At 39.9% G+C, this 23,693-nt stretch overlaps 2 protein-coding genes and 1 long non-coding RNA gene across 6 annotated transcripts in view; 2 read left to right on the top strand and 1 right to left on the bottom strand.

The window, feature by feature from the left end:
• The first annotated feature begins 1,235 nt into the window (after window positions 1-1,235).
• Window positions 1,236-9,200, top strand: dnpep (aspartyl aminopeptidase). 3 transcript variants are annotated; one of them, XM_026933102.3, is made up of 15 exons: window positions 1,236-1,381; window positions 1,575-1,665; window positions 2,140-2,228; window positions 2,938-3,051; window positions 3,279-3,404; window positions 3,507-3,631; window positions 3,749-3,839; window positions 5,183-5,290; window positions 6,945-7,022; window positions 7,123-7,203; window positions 7,441-7,601; window positions 7,804-7,843; window positions 7,928-8,029; window positions 8,203-8,370; window positions 8,787-9,200. In XM_026933102.3, the coding sequence occupies exons 1-15, from the start codon at window positions 1,376-1,378 to the stop codon at window positions 8,835-8,837; spliced, it is 1,431 nt and encodes a 476-aa protein (XP_026788903.1). In that variant the 5' UTR covers window positions 1,236-1,375; the 3' UTR covers window positions 8,838-9,200. The 3 variants fall into 3 exon arrangements, with proteins under 3 accessions (XP_026788903.1, XP_026788904.1, XP_026788905.1); XM_026933103.3 differs by lacking the exon at window positions 1,236-1,381 and adding an exon at window positions 1,389-1,504; XM_026933104.3 differs by lacking the exon at window positions 1,236-1,381 and adding an exon at window positions 1,411-1,468.
• A 1,848-nt stretch (window positions 9,201-11,048) lies between these two features.
• Window positions 11,049-23,693, top strand: part of ptprnb (protein tyrosine phosphatase receptor type Nb) — a 27,928-nt gene continuing 15,283 nt past the window's right edge. The window contains exons 1-10 of one of the 2 annotated variants that reach the window (XM_026933656.3): window positions 11,049-11,552; window positions 16,034-16,084; window positions 17,729-17,839; window positions 18,045-18,150; window positions 20,837-20,960; window positions 21,092-21,419; window positions 22,667-22,804; window positions 22,915-22,949; window positions 23,140-23,423; window positions 23,619-23,693. The exon at window positions 23,619-23,693 is cut by the window's right edge and continues 12 nt beyond it. In XM_026933656.3, coding sequence (XP_026789457.1) covers window positions 11,477-11,552; window positions 16,034-16,084; window positions 17,729-17,839; window positions 18,045-18,150; window positions 20,837-20,960; window positions 21,092-21,419; window positions 22,667-22,804; window positions 22,915-22,949; window positions 23,140-23,423; window positions 23,619-23,693 — 1,328 coding nt within the window. In that variant the 5' untranslated portion in view covers window positions 11,049-11,476. The remainder of the gene's footprint in view (window positions 11,553-16,033; window positions 16,085-17,728; window positions 17,840-18,044; window positions 18,151-20,836; window positions 20,961-21,091; window positions 21,420-22,666; window positions 22,805-22,914; window positions 22,950-23,139; window positions 23,424-23,618) is intronic. The other variant, XM_026933657.3, reaches the window with a different exon arrangement.
• Window positions 23,430-23,693, bottom strand: part of LOC117595819 (uncharacterized) — a 3,434-nt gene continuing 3,170 nt past the window's right edge. Inside the window, exon 3 of the long non-coding RNA XR_004577001.2 lies at window positions 23,430-23,693. This exon is cut by the window's right edge and continues 960 nt beyond it. This is a non-coding gene — a long non-coding RNA (uncharacterized LOC117595819).

Here is a 23,693-nt window from a genome sequence, read left to right as displayed (position 1 = left end):
AATGTAGTTAGGATAAAAATATACAAATAAAATATTTATATCAGTAATTATCCATAAAAAAGTTGTGTATATATAGCTTATATATACTTTTATTGACCCATATTAAGAAGCTGAAATATATAATGATGTGTTCCCAAACAGTACAATGTATTTGTGTTTCTATATAAATAATTGCCTATATTTAGAGAATTGTGGAAAGCTCAGGGACAGGATTCTTACACACATTTTTAACCTGTAGAGACTTGTGATTAACAGCTGGAAGTACTGCCAGAACTGCTGAATCAACACTTTTTGTCCAATTAGACTCCATCCATCCACCTTTTTTTTAACCACTCATCCTACACAGGGTCACAAGGAGCCTGGAGCCTATCCCAGGGGATTCAGGGCACATCCTGGACAGGGTGCTAACCCATTACAGGGCACAATCACACACCACGGACAAATTAGAGATGCCAATCAACCTACTGTATAATGCATGTCTCTGGACTGGGGGAGGAGACCACAGAATACCCAGAGGAAGCATGGGAAAACATGCAAACTCTGCACACACACAAGGTAGGGAGCCTGCAAGGCTTGAACCTGCAACCCCAGAGATGCAAGGCAAACATGCTAACCACTAAGCCACTGTGGCCCCCACCAAATAGACGCGATAATTCAATTTATAAGTCATAATTTTGAAGGTTTAAGAAAAAAAAAAAAAAATTCTCATTATGACTTATGCTGCCGTCACGAATCGAAATTACCGTAAATACGAGGTTCCCAGTCGTAATTACGACTTGAGGGGTCATTCATGTGCAACTTCCTAGTGGGAAACTCGTATTTACGGTAATACATAAATACTCGTAATACGGTACTCGTATTTACGGTATGCTGCTAATTGTCAGAGCTTGCAGTTTTGCTCATATTCATGTATGTACTATATCAGCAGCCAGTCTATACATGTTGTACATTTTTACACCGTGAAAATAGCTTGTACATGAGCACAATTCCATTATCGTCAGCAAGCTAGCTGAGTAATGCGTTACGGTGTCAAAATAAAAGTACAAGAAAAAAAGAAATATGTGTGAATGAACCTGGTGTCGTCCGTGTTCTTTCCGACAACAAAGCATGTGAACACGACATACTCGGAATTCTGACTTCAGAAGTGGGAAGGCGGATAAATCCGACAGCACGTGAACGCAGCATTAGTAAATGACTTCATTTTCCCAGTCATTTCAAACAGTTGCTATTGGCTGCTGAAAATACACCTCCAGAACACTAGAGGGCAGTGGAGCGCCCGAGTGGCGGTGAAGCCGCTGTACTTTACCCACAGATTGAGTCTTTACTGCTTTATTGCTGTTGTATCAGGTTAGCTGGATATTTGGGCTGAACCTTTATGCAGGTGAGTTGAGTGTGAAAGCCACTGAATGCTGTACGTCACAGCACAAGACTTTTTAACATCTGGCCAGCGGTTTGACGTGTGCATCACGTGTGTGTTTGACTTATTCCGGCTTGTCTGTGACTTGTAAGTTAATGCACCTCTTTTTTTTTTTATTATTATTGTTATTATTAACCGGCTTTTGTGCTTATTTCAGTCTTTCATCATGAAAACCTCAAAGGAAGCTGTTCAGAATGCTGCAAAGGAGTTTCTTAATTTTGTGAATCGTGGAGTTTCACCATATCATGGTAAGAAAAACAGCATTACAGCAACAAGATCTTCTAAATCTCTATTTAAGCTAGATGTCTCTTTATTTTTATATTAGTTCAAGACTATGTAAATTATAGTATCAGTTCAAGATTATGTAAATGTATGTAAATGTATTATAATGCACAGGTTATGAAGAACTACATGCTTATAAACTTTACTGACAGAGCGTATGATTATATTCATCAAGTTATGTCATTTCTTTTAAGCTTTCTTTAAATAAGATTGGCCAGTGAGCCTGTCTCTCAAGATCTTAGATAATATCTCATGAGCCATAATCTCAGGTTGCTCTTTGCACTTTTTGCACCTTGTTCTTGATGAAAACTGTGATGAACCCGGTTGAATGATTAAGTACAAAGTCATAGTACTTGCAGTCTCAAGCATAATGTGCCCCAAGGGCAATCAAATGTGTTAGATTTAATTGTTCTTTCTCTTTTCTTCACTTTCTCTTACAGTGGTTGAAGAGTGCAAGACTCGTCTTTTAAAAGCTGGCTTTACAGAGCTAAAGGAATCCGAACACTGGGATATCAAACCAGCAAACCTGGTGTGTGTGTGTGTGTGTGTGTGTGTGTGTGTGTGTGCGCGCATGTGAACATTTGCATGTGTCTGTCTCTGCAAAACCTCTGTCCTGCAGATATGAAATCCAGATTTAGATCCCTAATAAGCAAGCCAGTGGAGATATACTGATAAGAAAAAAAAAAAACTTTTTGAAATGACACCCTTGAGAAATAGGGAACACAATGTCATCTTGGTGACACTGGATAGTAAGACCATAAATCCTTACTCTCCTACAGTTGCATACTATAAAGTCAAACAAGTGCTAATTGTGTTGAAAGGATCCCTACTCTGAGCATATTGTGAATAAGAGTCCAGTCTTTATGATTGCAGCAGCAGTTCTTTGGTACAAACCTGCAGTATACAGTAGAGAGTATCCACTGAAGCAAGGGTGAGACTTGAGAATAAGCTGATATGGGGAAAGGTTAAGGTTTCCATGTGGGATTATTCACAACAGTACAAACTGAGTCGCAAGTGCAAATGCGCCAAGTAGAAGGAGAAGTATTAGGATGAATCAGGCAGATCCTGAGGGTGAGTAGTGTGTCAGGATCAGGCACCAGCATCACATCATATATTGCCCCATCTAGTAAATCACTTTTCATCTAGCAGAATGTGCAGAAGAAATGCAGAAATTAGTAGAAATGTAATAAGTGATTTGTCCTGTAATGATGTATAGCAATATCTTTCTTGCTCCACAGTACTTTTTGACACGGAACTACTCCACAATCATTGCCTTTTCTGTGGGCGGCCTGTACAAACCAGGCAACGGCTTCTCCATCATCGGAGCCCACACAGACAGCCCCTGTCTGAGGGTAAGCGTTCGCCAACTGATCTTTGAGAAAAGTGATAAAACTGTATAGAGACTCTAAGACACTGTCTACACATAGTTGTGTTATTCACAGCAACAAAAAGTGCAGATGAAACAGATTTAAATCTGATCACACAAACCGGGCAGGCAGGAGTGGATAAATGACTTGCACTGGCAACCAGGACAAGCAGATGTGTGTGTATCCATCTGTGTGTCCATCTGTGTGTCCAGGTAAAGCCACGCTCCAAGAAGACGAGGTCAGGCTGCCTGCAGGTAGGTGTAGAGTGCTACGGTGGAGGAATCTGGAACACATGGTTCGACCGGGATCTGACTGTTGCCGGCCGTGTCATGGTCAGGGTATGGCATCTGAGTGTGTATATGTATATATGTACAGATTATATATCGCACCCTGCCTGTATTAGAAGTACAAGCACTTGATTTTTGTGTTCGTGAGTGTAGAATGGAGATAAGCTGGTGCATCGTCTCGTGCATGTCCAGCGGCCCATCTTGAGGATCCCCCATCTGGCCATTCACCTGCAGAGAGACATCAACGACTCGTTTGGCCCTAACAAGGAGAACCACCTGTGAGTCTGAAGGATGAGGAGCAGGCTAGAGGGAGCAAGCAGAGATTCAAGCAGTACAATACAATACAATATTGTGTAGTCAGATCATTTAAAAAAAATTTTGTGTGTGTTATTCAGCGTGCCTTTCCTGGCCACTGCCATTCAGGAGGAGCTAGAGACAGGTGCTTCTGCTGCTTCTTCTAGTGATCCCTGCAATGCAGGATCTACAGTAAGACATCAATCTTCCATATTTTTTCCTTCTCACTGTGTGTTTGGAAGAACAACTAATCTGGTGCACATTATAAATCTAATTCACAGGTTGTCAATCCAGCTAAAGTTAAGACACTCTGGCTAATTAAAATTAATAGAATTTATGAGTGCCATAAAAGTAAGAAGACGTTCTAGTCATAAGTTTGGCATGGACCAGAGCAATCAAATTTCTTCACTTTTTTTTTGGTCATTAAGCTGTTCAATTTCTTTAAAAAAATCTAATTCATTCAGCTCTTACTTATTTAACATTTTTAATAATAATACCCAATCCTAATTTACATTCCTCACACTTGTAATTTCCTACAGTTTCCCCCCCTATAATAGGTTTACTGTGGTTACTTAGTATTTTATACTGGTTACAGAATAATAGTAATATACGAATAACCAAAGAACATGATAACAATAGGGTTGTAGTCAAGACTGCCATTGTCAAGTTTTAAGACAAGTCCAAGACCAGTCGAGTCAAGACTGAGTCTTAAGGAGGTTGAGGCCAAGTTAAGATCGAGTCCAGATGAAAGCACGACCGACTCAAGATTGAGACAGGAAAGCTAGTTAGCTTTATCTGTGCATCCCTCCAAAGGTTAAGCTGTTCTCTAGAAGAAGGATATACTTCTTGTTAAACTTCAGCGACCATATTTCCAAGACCAGTGCCCAAGCCCAAGACAAGTCCAAGTACAAATGCCAGTGAGTCTGAGACAATCCAATTCAATTTATAAAAGACTTACGACAGAGTCCTACAGCCCTATATGAGTTAATATTACTGGTTGAGACTGAACAGACATTAGAAGTAGCACTACAGTATGCATTTGTATAATATACACCATTAAATATGAATTCTGCATTGCTTTATTAAGCAAAGAAAATCACAAAAAGGAAATACCATTATATTTATAATTAACTATAATGTTTTTGATACATTTTTATTTAGAAATGTTTTCTTGACTCAGATATAGATAGATAGATAGATAGATAGATAGATATTCTTTCATGACCCAGGATCCATGTAAAATCTTCACCTCTTTACTTTGTTTCTTTGTTTTTTTTTATTTAAGCCCATTGAACACAGTCAGACCTAATAGTTTCCTATTTACTGATTATACAGGGTACAACATAAAAGCGTTGTAGAACCTACGCAGTAAATAGACTATGAAATATTTCTATAGGAATGGGAATGTGGGATCTTACAATTTGAATTTATGTAAATATAATGCAAAATTGAGTAGAAATCAAACAGTGAATTTTTTTTTTGATAGACCTAGAATGGACATTTTAGAACATTGTGGATTTCTGTGTGTTCCTCAGGCAGAGAAACACCACCCGGCTCTGGTCCAGCTGCTCTGTGATGAGCTGAAGGTCAAGTCTGATGTGCTGCTGGATTTTGAGCTGTGTCTGGCAGACACACAGCCAGCGGTGAGTCCTCTAAGGAAAATCTGACACGGCATTTTGCTTTTCACAGCAAATTAGAGGGCATCGGTGCCATGCTAGAGCCCACAGCAGCAGCTAAGCGCCTGTCAGGACTGTCCAGGGAGGATAAAGTCAATTGTGGATGAGGGTTCATTTGTACAACTGTATCTGATCCTGCCTCTCTGCATTCATCAGTGTGCCTGGCTTGAATCCATCTGTACTGTAGTTGCTCTGACAGGTTACAATACTGAAACTGTGTTTGACAGCCCTGTTAAGATGAGACCAAATAGATTACTATTAAAATTAAAATTAAGATTTTAATTATTTTATCAATAGCAGTAAATCATTGTGTTATTCAGATTAATATTTTTTAAATTAGTGTCAAATTGGCCATGAAAAAAAGTATAAACATAGAAAAGAAACCATACTAAATACTATGGCTTAACAGTACTGCACTACAAGTACATACTTTAATAGGCTTTAATAGGCACAGTATATGTGGTCCATGGAATTTGCACTGGGATATTGATCTTGATCTAGTGTGGCATAGATATTGGCATATTTGGACATAAAAGTAACCAACATCATCTATCAGTAAATTAGTGTTGCTGTTATGAAACCATTATGCCTGATAGCATGGAGTCTCATTCTAAACATTAAAACTATCACACTTAAACATATAAACACACTCAGGGCTCCTGAGTGGCACAACAGAAAAGTGTTCACTTTATCGTCAGGAGCTCATAAGTGATCCCGTTGAGGCCACAGCCATCTGTGACTGGGAGCAAAGGGAGCAAAATTGGCTCTGCTTTCTGGGTAGGAATGACATTTCTCTTTCTCCTTCTCTCTCTCTCTCTCTCTCCCGTCGATCACGGTGACACTTGACAATCACAGGCACCTCTTAGCTCACGTATGCTGAAGAGGGTAGATATCGCTTTCCTCCTAGTGTTACACTGCCCTGTGATGCAGCATGAGCAGCAGATTGAAAAGATTCTGTTGGCTTAATGTGTCTCGAAGGAAGAACGTGTTATTTTTCAACCTTCCCGGTGTCGTATGACAGGAGAGCTGGCTGGTGGGTGGGAATTGACAGGTGAAATGGAGGGTCAGGCAGTGGGGGCGGCAGTTCTGCAGTTTGTCCCTCTCTCTGAATGATTGTCACTGATTGTCAGGCTGCTTAAATCTACAGTACGCACCAGAAAGAAATCTATCCTCTACCTCAGGGGTGTCCAATCTTATCCTTAAAGCGACGATGTGGGTGCAGGTTTCCATTCCGATCCAGCCAGAGCCAATCTGATTCTACCTGTTTAATCAGTTGATCTTGGCTTTCAATAGTGGTGTTCTTGTTTCCATAAAAGTAAAAAGTAACCAACTTTAAGCCATTTGTAAACAGCAAATAAGACAATGTGGATGCCAAAAATTGAGCCCTGCTACCCCGTTTATACCAGCTGGCCCTGCTATTTGAATCCAAAAGAAAAAAAACATATCTAATTGTAAATTCTCCGACTGTACATACTAATTATCATTCACTTTTTTTTGTGTTCACAGAACATACACACTAATAATTTTAGAATCACATTCCACATCTGAGTAAACTGGGATGTTCTGAACCTAATAAAGAATTAAATAAAAGAAAAAAGGTTAATGTGTTTGCACTTTACAGGCACTGGGAGGTGTGTATGAAGAGTTTATTTTTTCTCCTCGTCTGGACAACCTTCACAGTTGCTTCTGTGCTCTGACCGTAAGTTTCATTATGTTTTTATTACCCCAGGCATGTAACATTGTACACACAACCCAACAAATGCGGCTTTTACAATGTTATGTGTCCTAATCTGTTTCAGGCTCTGATAGACTCTAGTACTACTGCCTCTCTCTCGGAAGAGCCAAATATCCGTATGGTCACTCTGTATGACAACGAAGAGGTGAGCAAAATATTTTCTTTGTTCACTCTAACAAAATGTATCCGTTTTAGACATATGCCTCTTGGTTGCTTTGCTAGAAGGAAAAAAATCACAGGTTTACTGGTAGCTTTTCTTCTCCAATTCTCTCCAAAATTATAATTTGTAGACAAAATAGTGCACCATTTTAAAGTTGATTTGTAGCATTAAGTTAGACATAATAAACATCCCTTAGTCAAATCCTTGACCTTTGTCCTGCAGGTAGGGTCAGAGAGTGCTCAGGGTGCCATGTCAAACCTGACGGAGCTTGTTCTGCGTCGCCTGGCAACCAGCAAAGAAAATCTGACTGCCTTTCAGGAGGCCATGCCAGTGTCCTTCATGATCAGCGCTGATATGGCTCATGCTCTGCATCCAAACTACCAGTCAGTCACTGTGCCAATCAGTGCATTTTAAAGAATCATTCAGTTACAGCTGTGTATAAACATACTGGTGTCAGACCATAAAAGCTAATAGCCTTTATCAAGGTCTTTCATTTTCAGTGCCTATGGTTATTATAAAAGGTTTATAGATTCATGTGGTTGAAGGTATTGATTTGTAATGTTTTCATTGTTTTCACTGTCAAAGAGATAAGCATGAAGAGAATCACAGACCAGCTTTCCATAAGGTATTGTAACCTTTCATACACACCATTACACACACACTTCTTATCCTCTCTCTGTGTCCTAAATGTCTCTGTGTTCTGGTTTAGGGTCCAGTCATAAAATTTAACAGCAACCAGCGATACGCCACCACTGCTGTAACTGCCTCCATCTTACGGGAGATTGCCAGGAGGATGGATGTGCCGCTTCAGGTATATCTAAACTCAATATTGATGTGTTTTTTATTATGTGCTTTTGCTCACTCTAAGGCAGATGCACTAACTATTCAGGTGACACTTATTCAGCTCAGGTCAGGTAAAACAAGCCAGATCAAAATCCCACCACTGGCATTGACTTGTGTGTATGTGTATGTGTTATTTCCCAGGACGTGATGGTGCGGAACGACAGTCCCTGTGGAACAACCATTGGCCCCATCCTGGCTGCTCGGCTGGGAATTCCGGTGCTGGACATTGGCGCTCCGCAGCTGGCCATGCACTCCATCAGAGAGATGTGCTGCACCTCCGGAGTCCTCCAGACCACAACTCTATTCAAGGTCTTTCTACTTGTCTGAACATCTCATCAGATCCTCTTCTAATCAGCTGCTCAGTCTCCAGTGACTGTGTCTTCTTTAGAATAGTACCTCATCTCTCTCAGCTCACCCTGCCTCCACCATCCTTAACCAATTATGTTTTGTTCTTTTTTCACACCCATCTTATTTATGTTTCTGTGGGTAATTTAGTTATTAAAATCAGATTAATAATAGTAATGTTGTTATTATTGTTGTTAAATAGAAGAAATAGTTAAGCTATGGTGCTTTTCAGCTTTAACAGTGTAGCTTCTTAAAGTAAAGGAAACAAGCTCTTTCATGCATTCAAGAACTAGGCTAATGCTGGCATCTGTTCTGCAGTTCCTGGAGCCTGTATAAGAATTTACAGCAAACTGATTCTCCTGTATTTGCTTTGTCTGCAGGGCTTCTTCGAGCACTTCCCCTCCGTGAGAAACATGGTTGTGGTGGACTAGGCTGTGCTGCTGTGACACAGCATAACTAGACAGGTGACCAGAGGCGTATCCAAATGAGGAAAATCAGAATCTGTCCATCTCATCTTAAAACTGTTAATTATCCAAAGTACATCATTAAATTTGTAAAAGGGTTCTACTCCAGAGTGAAAGCCCAAAGAACCTTTTTGGCTGCTAGTTAGAACCTTTATTTCAAGAACACAATCCTATATTTTCTCCAAGCACAGTACTTATATGAACCTAGAAGGATTTCAACACTGTTTTACTCACTAACTGTCTACTTGGTTGCTAAATCTTTGGCTGTTTTCCATTACAAGCAGAATGGAGTTGTTAAAGACAATAAAAAAAAACTATGTCTCTGTTCTTTGTCTTTGCATTAGACTGCAATTTTTCACCTGCACTTTTGTGGACTCACAGTCCTACAGTTTTAAGTCCTAGCATTAAGACCTGCTCACAAATGACTTAAAATTGAGCTGGATCGGGTGTGCAAGGAAAAATACAAAACTCTAGGGCAGTGGCTCCTCAAGACTAGAGTTAGACATATTAAATGATATTGTCTGTTTGCTGGCATTTTGATACAATCTAAATCTGGACATAATTACAAGTCTGTCCATTTCATAGATGCGTATTGTAGGTATGCGATCACTGATGTAGCTGTAGCCCATCTGAAACTAAACCCATCATATGAATGGGACAACCATAGGACTGCTACTGACCAGATATTTACATAGAGGACCATTTGCTGCCATTTTGACACTGACATGGCAGTGGCCAGTTTGTGTGGGTGTTTTTTTTTTAATTATTATTTATTTAACTGGTTCGACCAATAATCTTTTTCATATTTAAAGCAAAATATGATTCATGACATCACTACTTAAATACTATTTTATTAGTGCAGTTAAATGCGGTTAGAATGCACTTATGTGAACCTCCTGGCAGATCACCCGAAATAGTTGATTTTGGAACTCAGAGTGCACAGCATGGAAGCTCATGTCTGTCAGCAGAGCCCTCCTTATAGCTCAATGACTGGTCTCTCTTGGATGGAGGATGCTCTGTCAACAGCAGTGTCTAGGAGGTTAAACCACCATGTATTTTGTTTAAAGTATTTTCAGACTAGCAAAGTACATTCAGCCTGCATTTTTTTCCCCCATCTGCCTTAATGCTGTTTTTTTTCCCCCCTACTGCCCCAGCTGTTCAACGGCTCCCATAGGTACTAGTGTATGGCACTGGTATGCTAAGTACAGGTGCATTCACTCTGCAGCGTTGCCTCACATTCATTTTATAGAGACAGGCAGAAATCCTATGCAGAACAAGCCAAGAGAGCAGAAAACACTGAGAATTTCTCAAAAAAATTTGAGAGATTTTTGCAAATGAAAGGCAAATATAGCTGGGCAGCAGCTAATCAGATTGCTTTATGTGGCATGGGTTCATCATGTGCCAATTCCATGGTCACGGTTAACCCACACCGATGTCAGTGCAGTGCAATATGGAAGAGATATCAACACTTTGACTATAATGGTTATTGTTGCCAGATGAGCTGTTCTGACTATTTCAGAAGATGGTGATGTCTTGGGAATTTCACACACAACAGTCTCTAGCCTAAAGTTTACACAGAATGGTGTGGGAAAAAGATAGAGTGAGTGGCAGTTCTGCAGGTGGGAAACGCTTTGCTGATGAGAGAGGACAAAGCAGGAGTGCCAGACTGGTTCAAGCTGACAGGAACTCAAGAAAACAGCGGTTACTCAAATAACCACTCTTTACAACCGTGCGGAGCGGAAAAGCATCTCGGATTGCACAATACGCCAAACCTTGAGGTGGATGGGCTACAACAGCTGAAGACCACATTGGGTTCCACTCCTATCAGCCAAGAATAGGAATCTGAGGCTACAGTGGGCACAGGCTCATCGAAATTTTCCAATCTTCAGCTGTCCCATGTATACAAAAAAGGAGGCCTGATAAAAAGCCAATATGTTTATGTAACTACAGGATAAAGTCTGTAGGTGTTTTTGCTATATTGGGAAGCCATACTGATGTGTGGAATACCTAAATTATACCTAAATTAATTCCCCTATGTAGGCAGATGGGTCATCCATCCATCCATTTTCCATACTGCTCATCCTACACGGGGTTGCAGGGAGCCTGGAGCCCACCCCAGGGAACTCAGGGCACAAGGCAGGGGACAATCACTCACACAATTTGGAAATACTAATCAGCCTACAGTGCATGTTTTTAGACTGGGGGAGGAAATCCTGAAGCATGGGGCGAACATGCAAACTCTGCACACACAGGGCTGCGGCGGGACTCGAACCCGCAACCCCGGAGGTGCGAGGCACAGAGGGGTCATTTGAGAGGAATTTTCAAGGCAACTTTCCCGAGGTTTCTTTCTGCCCGCCTCACTCCCTCCCTCCTTTTCGCGCAAACCGCGCCACGCTGCTGCTTTCTCGCAGTCTCTCAGTCTCGGTGCACTTTCATACAAACACCGTGTTGTGTGTATTGTGTGTGTGTGTGTGTGTGTGGTATTTTTCCTGGAGTCTACAGCCTACACGGCGGCATCGCTTCGCTCCTTTAGCAGCCTCGAGGAACGAGTCGGTATGTCGGTGTGAGCATAAGAAAGACCGAAGGGCGCGTTCCTCGAAGTGAACATGAAGTCCCCGCGCCTCTGGATCCTCCTCGCTGTAATGACCGCATGTCAGCAGCTCGCCACTTCTGCCACATACGGTACGTCATTAAACACGCACACTGCTTTAGTGTAGGGGCTGCGGGGTTTGCGTTAAACCCAGTGCGCCCAAACAACCCTCTTACATCCGTGGAGCTCTCACCATGCTCAGGCTGAAGTTAGAAAAACGTGATCATCAGTGACACTGTTTATCTGCTTGTTAGATGTCATGCATGCAGGAGTCTGTATTTCAGTATGCCATAAACAAACTCTTTGGTGTTGTTTCTTCTCCTGCAGCCATATGCATGCATTTATCGTGACTGCAGCTGTAATGCAGCTTCGAACTTACAGCCTACTGCACTGGCCATTCTACAGATACAGATATATGCAATGCAATAGAATTGACGTCAGTAGGCAATCAAAATAGTGCTTGGTGTGATCTATCTATCTATCTATCTATCAAAAACGTTATTATTATTATTATTATTATTATTATTATTATAATATCCGTATCTTTTGAGCTTCTACTCTGTAAATATAATCCAAATCCAAATCTAAGCAGGACCACTGTGTCATTTCCTGTATGGCCAGGACTTGGCAAAGACTTTGTTGTTGTAAACAACTGTTGCAAAGCAAGCTATTTAGACAGCTTACCCTGCATTTTCTGTCGGCGCAAAAGAGATGAGTTTCTGCAATAAAGATGGCATCCCTTTTTCTTCTTCCCCCACAGGCCCTTCTGCCTTCTGCATGCACTATGACTCATCCGTGAAGCAAAGCTCATCCAGTCACTGATGTGTTCAGTCTGTCAGTGTAGAGTGCATTCATATATATATGCATATATATAACCGACATCTTATATATATATATATATATATGCACTCTACACTCTGTATATATATATATATATATATATATATATATATATATGCACTCTACACTCTGTATATATATATATAAGATGTCGGTTTTAAGTACAGCTGTAAAAGACATGTTATATGGCAAGCCATTAAGTCAACAATGCAGATCAGCACTGTTCCGGTCACTAATGTGTTTGGTTTGTCAGTGTAGAGTGCATTTATGAAAAACTGTAAAGAGCATATACATGCCTTCACATTCACTACAGACCTGTTCTATATAGTGCCTCAAATCAGCAACCTGGATTGGTTTTAAGTAGAGCTGCCCATTTTTGCCAAGTTTTGTTTAGTCTTGATCCAGATAATTAAAGCTGGGTTTACACTGTGCAATTTTCAGCCTGATTTTGCTAATGCAGAAAAAAATAGCATCATGTAAAATAATTCATTGGTCATGAGCTGAGATCTCAGAATGCATAGATGATTTGCTGATTAGCAACCGATTTAGAGCAACAAAGTTCTCAGTGTCTGAATTTATTGTATTAAAATCTCAGAATGTGACTGCTGCTGTGATGCTATGACTGCTAAAATCCACTGGCGTAGGATTACGTGAAACTCACAGAACTACTACAAATACTGTAATGGCAATAAGTGAAAACATAGACGAAACATGCTAAAGGACAGAAAAACATCCTTACTGCCTCAAGCTTGAATGTTTGTTTTTATGCATCCCCATTTTCTGCATGAGCCTAGATTGAAAATGTAAAGTGATTGTGGTAATTTTCCTTAAAATCTGACATGGAGAACGTCAGATTTTCTATTACAGTCTGTAATAGAATTCAGACAAGATTTCATTAGATCATATCATCTCACTCAACAAAGTGTGAAAAGTAATAATATTAAAATACTGCTGAAATTGCACAGCCTAACCCCGGTTTAAGACATTCACTAGGATCTGAGTGTTAGATCAATATCACTGTATTAGAGATATTATTTGAGTTTATAGGGACTGAATTTCTGGATTTTTTTGATTTTCAGGATTGAGCTTGAACCAATCCTGTGAAGATGTTTTTAGTCTGTAGAAAATCTGAGCAAACATACAGACCACAATCATGTTACTGGTATTTGGGTTTTGTCATGTGTTTTTGTGTCAGAAGTAGGCAACAAAGATACAGGAAGTGGGGGTGCTCAAGGTGTTGTAGCACTCCAGACATTCAGGATTCCTTTAACTGCAACTGCAGCTGCAACTGCTAATATAATAATATATCAATAACACACAGGTATGCTGCTTAAAATTCCAGCATCCCCAGTGTAAATGTAAACCCCAATTCCCATGTCTCTGGATCTAAATACAGTTTGCTTCAGCTCAGTTCACCTTGCCAAGGCATGGCCATGCAGCTGTGTACAGATGTATTTCAGCACCATGGATAGTGACTGCAATCCTATTGGTCCCACATACACAGGACTGGCCTATAAGAGCTGTCTGTGTGTGTGTGTGTGTTTGTGTGTGTGTGTGTTTTGTTTGTGTAAATCCCTTGTGAACACGCCTTGTACTCCCAAAGCATATGTTAGACCAGTTAGCTATTCACAGTGTTTATTTGTGATATTCTGAGAAGGAGAGACCCTCAGATTCTGGCAGGCGTATGCGCTCTGCATCTGCAGTCTGGTCTCTTCTGCTGGCTGACTCACTTCTGACGAGTTGTTTCACATCACACCATCAGTTGGGGAATGTCGGCTTACGTGTCTGTTCAGAACGAAACAGAAATGCAGAAAAATTAATCTGTTTGTATCTGAAGTAATGCCATGTTGGCTATGCTGCCCATTACTGGTTGTGTACCTGTACAGAGAAGTAATGCAGTGTATGTGCCTTTGTGTACATTTGTTTATCCATCTGTCTGGGTTGTGTGAATGACTAGTATAAGCTTAGGAGATAAAGGTGATGGTGCAGAACATTTAGAGCTGTAGTTAATTACATTTAAGAGTTGTTTATTTGCTGAGTGCTCACCTCATTACAGCCCCATTGTACAAAACACAAGCATTACCTATTATACTGTCAGACATACGGATGGCAGACAAAGTAAAGGGGAAGTGGAGGTTCTGTTATGCTATGGGGCCATTTTGGGTTCACTGGTCCCCTTAGAGCAGGGATGTCAAACTCATTTTAGGTAACATCTACATTACACTCAGTCCATTGTGAAGTGGCCGGATCAGTTTGGCCAATAACAAATAAACAGCTCCTCTAAAATGTGTTCATTTATTGCCAATTATCTGAAAGTAACATTCTGAATGCACAAACAGAATGCACAAACCCCTGGCTTAGCTGGAAAACATTACAAATCAATACAGAGTTATTTTGACTGACCTCCTTTGTTTATGAGCAAACATTTCTATCCTGATAGGAGTGGTCTTTTCCAGGATGACCCCATCCCCATCCACAAGGCCATGAGAGCTCACAGAATTGTTTGATGAGTATGTAAATTAAATGCTATAGCCTTCACAGTCACTATATCTCAACCCAGTAGAACACCAATGGGAGATTTTGGACTGCACTCTACACCACCATCATCAATCAATCAATAAATCAATCAATAAATAAACACACAAACAACTTGGGGGAATATTTTTGGAAGAACAGTGTTCATCCCTCCAGTACAGTTCTCTGCCAGGATACATAACTATAAGAATCTGACTCACCACATATTAATGAAACAAATGGGATTTTATATTCATACAGTGCTAGAGGATAGAGGATATACAGTGCTAGAGGATATTCACTATGAGTCATTGCAATGCTAACGTCCTCAGTCAGTGCTCAGTCAGTGCCTCTACTCACCTTTTTCCTGCCTATCTTTCTTTCTCTTACTTTCTATCCTTGTCTTTCTCATTTTTTTGTATCTGTCTCTCTCACACATACTCCTTCAGTAAGCCCCAGAAGAGTAGAAATGAAGTAGAGAGGAGGTGCCCACTGCAGGCTCTAAAAAGAGAACACAGAGGAAAATGTCAGGGAACTCCCACTCCATAACTAAGTTTAGTACTTAGAATTAATTATGCATGGAGTGTGTGTGTGTGTCTGCGCACAAAATCTCTGTACTTTATCCCAGCCTAAACAGCTATGAATATGGGGAAATGTACAGAATGTCCATGTTTCTGTGTGGTTGAGATTTTGATCTCGCATTTCATATTATAATAACAAGGTCTGGTGATGTTTGTTCTTTCCAGGATGATGACCATGTGCTTTGCAAGCACTGTTTGTCTGTTACTATGGTACCAGATGACTGACAGTGCCTGATAAGCCTGCCACTGGCAAATCAGTTTAGGCTGCTGAGGTTAAGGGTTAAGTTACCAAGTGGAAATGTACCATTGATATGGACAGGTGGTCAGTCACATGTTGTGTTCAACACTTGAATGAGACTTTCTGCATTATGGCAGGTAGCGGAAAGGCTTAAAGGTCACTTTTGCTTATCAAATAGGACACACACACACACGCAGTAGAACGTGATTGCTTTTGAAACCCCAGTATTTTGTCTCCAGAGCCAATTATCTGTAGTCTACCTTCTCACTATCAGTTACTTAGAGTCTTCTGTCATCTGTTGTCTTTTATCACTCTGTTTGTTCTTTCCCATGCACAATCTACCTGTTTTTTCTTCACTCGCACTCACTTCTCTCCCTCCCTCTCTCCCTCTCTCTCTCAGGCTGTTTGTTTGATGGGGGTCTTTGCTCCAGTGGCCAGGTCTGTTGGGATGGTGAGTATGAAAACAATGTTTTGCTTTTCCCATTCTGAATACATATTTAAACTGATCTCCTGTTAAAGGCGAGTTTGTCAGAATTGAAAAAAGCATTAAAAAAGGAATTTTGATTAATTGCATGCTTGGAACTGCCATTGCATTTAACATTGTGTCTGTCATGTTTCACATGGTTCTCATGTAAGAATCTGCCACACGTTTCTTATCTCTTTCCTTTTCATTTTTCTGTATTTGTTTTTGTTCTCTGGACTAATTGACCGGAAGCAAGCGCTCAAACACACAAACTGAGAAATGTTTGCGTGTCCAGATAATATTTTTATACTCCATTCTTTCAATTTGTGTGCATATGTTCTTTGGGAAAAGCCCCTCTATGTGTGTAAAATACTTAAACAGAACCAACAAATTACTCCACAAACACTGCCTTTTATGATCACCTGGTTTTACCCAGTGATGAAGACCTTTAAATGTTTCTATGGCAGCTGTGACATCGTTGAGGCAAACATAACATCTTTTTTTTCTGTGTAAGGGAGAGATGAGAGAGGGAAGGAGGGAACATGAGTCATAGTGACATCTACAGTTACTTAAATTCAAGAATAATATCAACTCCAAGCATATTAAACAGTGCAAAATGCATGGGTTCTTAGTATATGTCTTAGTATGTGTACTTGGTTTCATTTGAATTCTGTTTTTTTTCTGAATGAAATAAAAAGCCTATCTCGGTAAAGAAATATGTGTGTGTGCTAGCTGATCACTACGGCTGGTCTGAATAATTTGAATACTTGAATATTCGTTTGTTACATTGATGTTTGTTTCCCTATTTAGCATTCCAAAGCTTAGTCTTTTCCTTCCTACTCCCTATAGTGTACAATTCTTACACTTTCTATGCCGTGTCACAGGTTCCCAACCCTAGTCCCGTAGTAACCCCTGTCCTGCACACTTTAGTGTTTTCCTTTCTCTAACACACACTTCAACTCAGGACAGACTGATAATTAGCAGATTAGTTGAATAAGGTGTGTTGGAAGCAGTGAAAACACTAAAATGTGTAGGATATGGGATACTCCATGTTCAGGTTTGGGAACCTGTGCCATATGTCACATAGGGTACTATATGTTCAAATTGCAAGTCATTCGGAATTCCTCCAAACTCAACTTCCGGGAAGACTGTCATATGACCTATATCATGTGCTACCTTATAACAATAAATATTGATCATAGACATCAGATGAATATACAGTATTATTGCCTAAAATTGCCATTGATAGGTGGAACAGGAAGCACAAAGGCATAATGATGGTAAAATTTTTACCTGACAGTGTTTTGGATTATTATTTGTGCAGACTCATATATGACTTTCTTTCATTTTTGTTATCACTGTTAACGCAAATAGTGTATCACTGCTGCATATGGGCTTACATTTTCTTCTGACTGTAAAAGTAAGCATGTCATGCTTTTGGCAACTTTACAACAATATGACAACAATATGAGTAAACAGAAGGTAATAACTGAGTAGATGCCATTTGAAGATAATTTTATACTCTGTTCAAAATGAGGTAGATAGCACTAATTGTCTTACGCAACCAGTTATGCAACATTATGGATATGTGTCATATGTGCATTCATTGCTATATTCTAACTCTAATTCCAGATGAGTTGTTTGGGCAGTGCCTTACACAGCAACAAGAGAGATTTCGCTACAGGGTGACTGCAGGCTTACTGGACAGACTACAATCTTTACTGCAAATGCTCATGAGAAAAGGTCCTTCACATTTTCATAATGGTTATTTGACCCTGTATCTTTAATACTGATTTACCACAGAGACTCCTTTGGGCACAATGAAATGTTATGTTCCAACATAAAAACTGAAAATATGTTACCATGGTAAGGCCATGTGTATTACTATTGATACAGTAGGCATATTTTGTCTATGACTGACATTTTTGTCCATTTTTTTTTTTTGTAGGGCTGACCTGGCAGGATGAAGCCACCCAATCAATCATAGATAAGGAACTTAGCATGGTTGAAAAGATCCCACTGTCATCTGTCGTGAAGAACGCTCCCTCCTCCAAGTAAGATTTATAGCTACAGAAAGCTTGATCAGAGTTACACGTTACAACACTTAATCTATCTTGGTGTTTATTTCATATGCAGGGCTGATTTCATATGTTATATGTATATGTTCATATGTATGCTTCTGTAAAATTCATATATCTATGTCAAGAAGAAGGTGCAGTGCCTGGGTTACTCTACGTAATAGGTTACGTGCAGTAAATCAAGTGAATCGCCTCAAGAAATCAATCTTAAAACTCCATCAGCTCCTATTACACTCTCCCTCATATGTGTGAAATCAGTTCACACAGTAAAGCATTACATTTACATTTATGGCATTTGGCAGATGCCCTTATCCAGAGCGACTTACAAAAGTGCTTTGAAGTCAATCAAAAAATACATTCTGATACTGGCTCACTAGGTCACAAACTAGGATAATGCATATTACTAGATAATGCAAACTAGATAAAGCATAATGTAACACTCCACCCACACCTGAAAGCACTCTTGTACGGACAATCCGTTACCCTATTCACAGTTCCAATTCCATTTTCCTACCAACAATGCTGTTACCCTGGACTGACCTCCCTGTTAGACCAATTAATTTTAAAAAATCAGCTCATACCAGTCAGCCTTATCCTCTCAGATGTCTGCGTAACTCCGTAAGTAACATCTCTAGGGAAGTATCCAGTGTCATCCTTATCCATTTACCGTGATCTTTCCCTCCTGTCTTCTTCTGCCTCAGCAAAATCAAACAGGAGGATGACTAGCTGAATAACAGGTAAAGGCAAGTACGTTCCTTAAAATTATATTTGCAAATAAGAACAATTTCATTTTGGGACCTCCCTATGGCTACCAGCACCACAGGTACTAGGCTCCCAGGAAGACTCTTATCCCACGAAACAACCTAACATTGTCCACAACACTAAAGAGTGCATGTCCAAGCTCCCACTTCCAGGGTGAATAAGCCAGTCCTCATTAACCCCCAAGTCATCTATAAATGTAGATGTCATTAAATAACAAGTCTACATAGTTTTATCCATGACAAACACTTTGATTAAATAAGTTTGATCTCTGTTTGATCTCAAGCTCTGATTCCATTCTCATCCTTCCTCACATGTATTCATTTCAATTTTAATTATCTCTTGTTTCTTACATCTAGCTTTCATTCTCTTTCAGGATGCACTGATAACATTTTTTTTTCAGACCAAGTACATTTTTTTTTGTACTGTTTGATACTTGTACCAAAATGAGTAACCTACTCACAGAGGATATAAAAAGTCTACACACCCCTGTTAAAATGGCGGATCTTTGTGATGTAAAAAAAAATGAAACCAAGATAAACAGAATGTTTTTGATATAATTTACCTTGGTGTTACTTTCACTGTGAAATTGCAGGCTATAAAAATAAAGTGAAAAACAATCAGAAACATTTTAGGGAAAAAAAATAAAAACTTACAATAAACTGGTTGCAAAAGTATGCACACCCCTAAACTAATACTTTGTAGAAGCACCTTTTGATTTTATTACAGCACTCAATCTTTTTGTGTATCAGCTGGGCACATCTTGACTTGGCAATATTATCCTACTGTTCTTTGCAAAAATGGTCTAGATCCATCAAATTGTGAGGACATCTCCTGTGCACAGCCTGCTTCAGGTAAACTCACAGATTTTCAATTAAATTCAGGTCTGGGGTCTGGCTAGGCCATTCCAAAATGTTGATCTTTTGGTGAAGCCACTCCTTTGCTGATTTGGATGTATGCTTTGGGTCGCTGTTGTGTTGAAAGGTGAAATTCCTCTTCATCTTCATCTTTCTAGCAGACACCTGAAGGCTAAAGAAACATAGCCCCAAAGTACGATGCTGCCACCACCATGCTTCACTGTGGGTGTGGTGTTCTTTTGGTGATGTGCTGTGTTTTTTTCCCCCCCAAACATAGCATTTTGGGATTATGACCAAAAGGTTCTACCTTGGTCTCATCAGACCATAACACATTTTGCCACATGTTTTGGAGGTGATTTAGTTAGGCTTGGATGTTTTCATATTTTTTGAGAAAGGGCTTCCATCTAGCCACCCTACCCCATAGGCCAGACATGTGAAGAATACGAGAGATTGTTGACACATACTGGGAGTGACCAGTACTTGCCAGATATTCCTGCAGCTCCTTTAATGTTACTGTAGGTCTCCTCACAGCCTCCCTGATAAGTATTCGTCTTGTCCTTTTGTAAATTGTAAATTTCAATTGTAAACCAGGTTATTCTAAGTTTTCTTTTTCTCCTCTGTTTATTTTTCACTTTATTTTTATAGGTTACAATTTCACATTAAAGCTGGAAAAAGTTCTGACATGATTTATCTTGGTTTCAGGATTTTACATCACAAAAACATGCTATTTTAACAGGGGTGTGTAGACTTTTATACCCACTGTAGTTTTAATCAATCAGGAATGTCATGTAACATTTTATTTAACTCTGTTTATGTTGGTTGCTGCTGTATTCTGCTAGAAATGAACTCCTTATGCTCAGTATGCTTAAAATGTTATGGTGTTTAAACAATATCTTTGATACAGAGGGTGGCTCATCTGAGTATGCAGAGCACTTTCAGCGAACGTGGTCATTGAAAATGTGCACAAGGTGCTGTGAATTGCACTTTGAATCATGAGCAAAGCATAGACCCTATTTCATCCACTTTCTCTTTTTCATCCTGTCCAGATCTGGTGGAGGGCCAGCAGACCAGCTAAACCCCAAACTCGAGCGATACATGGACTACATGATTGTTGATCCTCCCCAGTCCTCCCTTCACATGCAAAGCCTGGAACCTTATACCTACCAAAAGGTTAGAACATGCGTGCCTACACACACGCACACACACACACACACTCACAAGGGTAATGACATTTTTTAAATCCATGCTTTCTTTTAAATAACTTTTCATTAATTCCAACTGTTCATATTGCCACCATGCAGTATGGTTACCAAGATGAAGAGGAACGCTCGCTAAACCTGGTGGATGGGAACATGTACCCCTCATCCTCCTCCAGAGTGACAAGGCCTCGCCCCAATCCTCTGGATAAGGACACACAGCTGCTTCAGGATCTGATGTCACTCCTACTCTCTTCTCCTGCACAGCCCACCACTCGCCACCGGGTGGCGACACCTCTCTCCACTTCATCTTTCTTCCAGGAGCTGGACTTCCCATTGGATTACAGCAAAGACTACGCTTCCCAGGACATGGAGGCCAGCAGCCAGGAACAAAAGAAGAAGTCCTCCAAGGAGTATAGGCCTAATGATGAGGGTGAGTATGTCATGGGAAGTGCGTTAACTGTAGGTAAGGCTTGCAAAGAATGAGCTTTTTTCCCTGGTGTTGCCACAGGAAATCCAAGAGATGCATTAGTAGTCATAGATTACAACATACAGTGCAGTTGATAATTTGATATAATTCCTAGTTTGAGTCTGATCTTACTCAAATTGGATTTACAATGTAACAGTGACTGTGAGGTCAAAGTGCTGAAAATGTAATGTTTATTATTTAAAGAAAATTCTCCAGGAGCCATTCACATTTGAGTCAAAGACTACCTTAAAGAGAGGACTATAATCCTGAGGAATATAAAGGAATTCATTAAAGTCAGGACGCTGTTTGAAGAAAGTATGGAGGAAAAGAATAACTGCTCCTGATCTGCATACCATCTCATTACTGAAACATAGTGGTATAGGTATTGACGTATACGCTGGCCTGCTTCACTTGTCCTTATTGATGTGATGCTCTGATTTGACCACAGCAGCCAGCAGCAGAATCAACTCTGAAGCATATATAAGCATTAGATCCAACAAAATTTGCAGTAGTACTGCCCATGTTACCAAAAAAAAAACAAAAAACAAAAATGAACACCTGGCTTGGCCACATTAGAAGATTTATAAAATCCTAGTATTTGTTGAAAATGTGGGAGCCCCCACACATATATGGACACACTTTACAGATTATATGTCCTAGATTGTCTTTCAGTCATCAGTCTTTCAGCCCCTACATACTACAAAATTTGCCAAAAATAAACCACTACATACTTTTAGATATTGCTCACGAATTACAGTCCTGGCCATTACAATTCTCAGAACCTGGGCTCTTGCTGAATTTCTCATAAACAAATGTGACAAATGTTTAGTTCAGCTCTTGATGGTTATTGTTAAGATTGTGTTTTCCCATGAGACAGCTGGTGTTCCCGCACACTACAGGATGTTGAGCCGTAAATATTGAACATGTTTAATATTTATGATTTTAAATCAGGTTAGATGCAACTTGGAATGTAGGTTAAGATTGGATTTTACACACCCTACATAATCCTGGTATTGAAATATTTAAGATCATATATTTACGCTAGTTCATTTCACGCTAGTGAAATGAACATACTTAAATATATACAAAAGCACAAAACATCTTAAACAACCCTAAGTATCAAGCAAATATAGTATCAAGCATAATGCCAAGTTCTAGTAAAAGAAGGCAAATGGCTGGTACTTTCTGAGAATGTGGCTGTTTTTGTGCAGACCCCCCTCAGCAGAGTCTGAATGAGCTGCTAGTGCAGCATGGCTTTGATCTGACTCACCTGAACCCTGGAGAGATGGAACGTCTCTTTACTGTCCTGGATCTCCTGCAGAATGAACCTCCGATCCCACACAATCAAGGTGATCCATTATCAATTACTGTTAATTTGTTCATTCAAGGAAAAAGCTTTTGATCTGGTTGATTTTTTGGTGAGCACAGTAGTAACAGCTTACTCTTTCTTTTTCCACAGATCATACTGTCGATTCATCCACCCCACAGAAACTGGTAAACATGTTTTTCCAAGAATTAGATCTGTATTTGCACTGTTGCTCATGTATCTTGGTGGTTATAGTTATTGAATGGCATGTCCAGCAGAAGGCACTGTATTCATGAATTACAGGACATTACTGACCACAATAGTGTTTCACTATCAAATCAACAAATTGAATTTTAATTTGCCTGTTTCCTATCATAGATGAAGATCACTGAGGGAGAAATGAAACATATGGTGCAAAAAGCTCCAGTACCAGCCATCTCCGCATCTTCCCCTTCTGCTGTGGGAGGTCCCAACACAGGTGGATCTTCACAGACCAATGATGTTAAAGAGGAGGCCAGTGTAGAGGCTCCTGCAGCTTTGCTGAAACAGGATAAAGGGTGGAAGGTAGAGGAAAAGGGGTGGAAAGGAGTCCCCAATACAACACCAGCAAAGAATCAAACCAAATACAAAGAAGAATATGGATATATTGTTACAAACAAGAGGTACAACCATTGCCACATATGTTCATCTGCAAAGTGTTTGAGTAACTCATTGCACATTTTCCATTCATCCATCCCATTCTTCTTAATGGCATCAAACCCTTCACATTGGGTGGACTATTTGTCTGTGTTTGTGGGTTTTTATGTATTTCGTGGTGCCTGTATTTGTATGTGGCACGTCAATGTGTGTCTCTGCAGTCCCCTCTCTCTGTTTGATGGCGTTCATCTTTTGGTGGCCCTGACTAAGAGGATCCATCTCACCATTGGCTCTTT

This window comes from Pangasianodon hypophthalmus, chromosome 2 (assembly GCF_027358585.1).
Source record: "Pangasianodon hypophthalmus isolate fPanHyp1 chromosome 2, fPanHyp1.pri, whole genome shotgun sequence".
Lineage (NCBI taxonomy): Eukaryota > Metazoa > Chordata > Actinopteri > Siluriformes > Pangasiidae > Pangasianodon > Pangasianodon hypophthalmus.
Note: the sequence above shows the minus strand (reverse complement) of the source record. Positions and strands in the feature narration are given on the sequence as shown.

Coding starts and splice junctions, on each gene's coding strand:
- dnpep (XM_026933102.3), top strand. Junction 3,632..3,748: donor CCTAACAAGGAGAACCACCT/GTGAGTCTGAAG, acceptor TGTGTTATTCAG/CGTGCCTTTCCTGGCCACTG. Junction 7,204..7,440: donor CTCTGTATGACAACGAAGAG/GTGAGCAAAATA, acceptor TTTGTCCTGCAG/GTAGGGTCAGAGAGTGCTCA.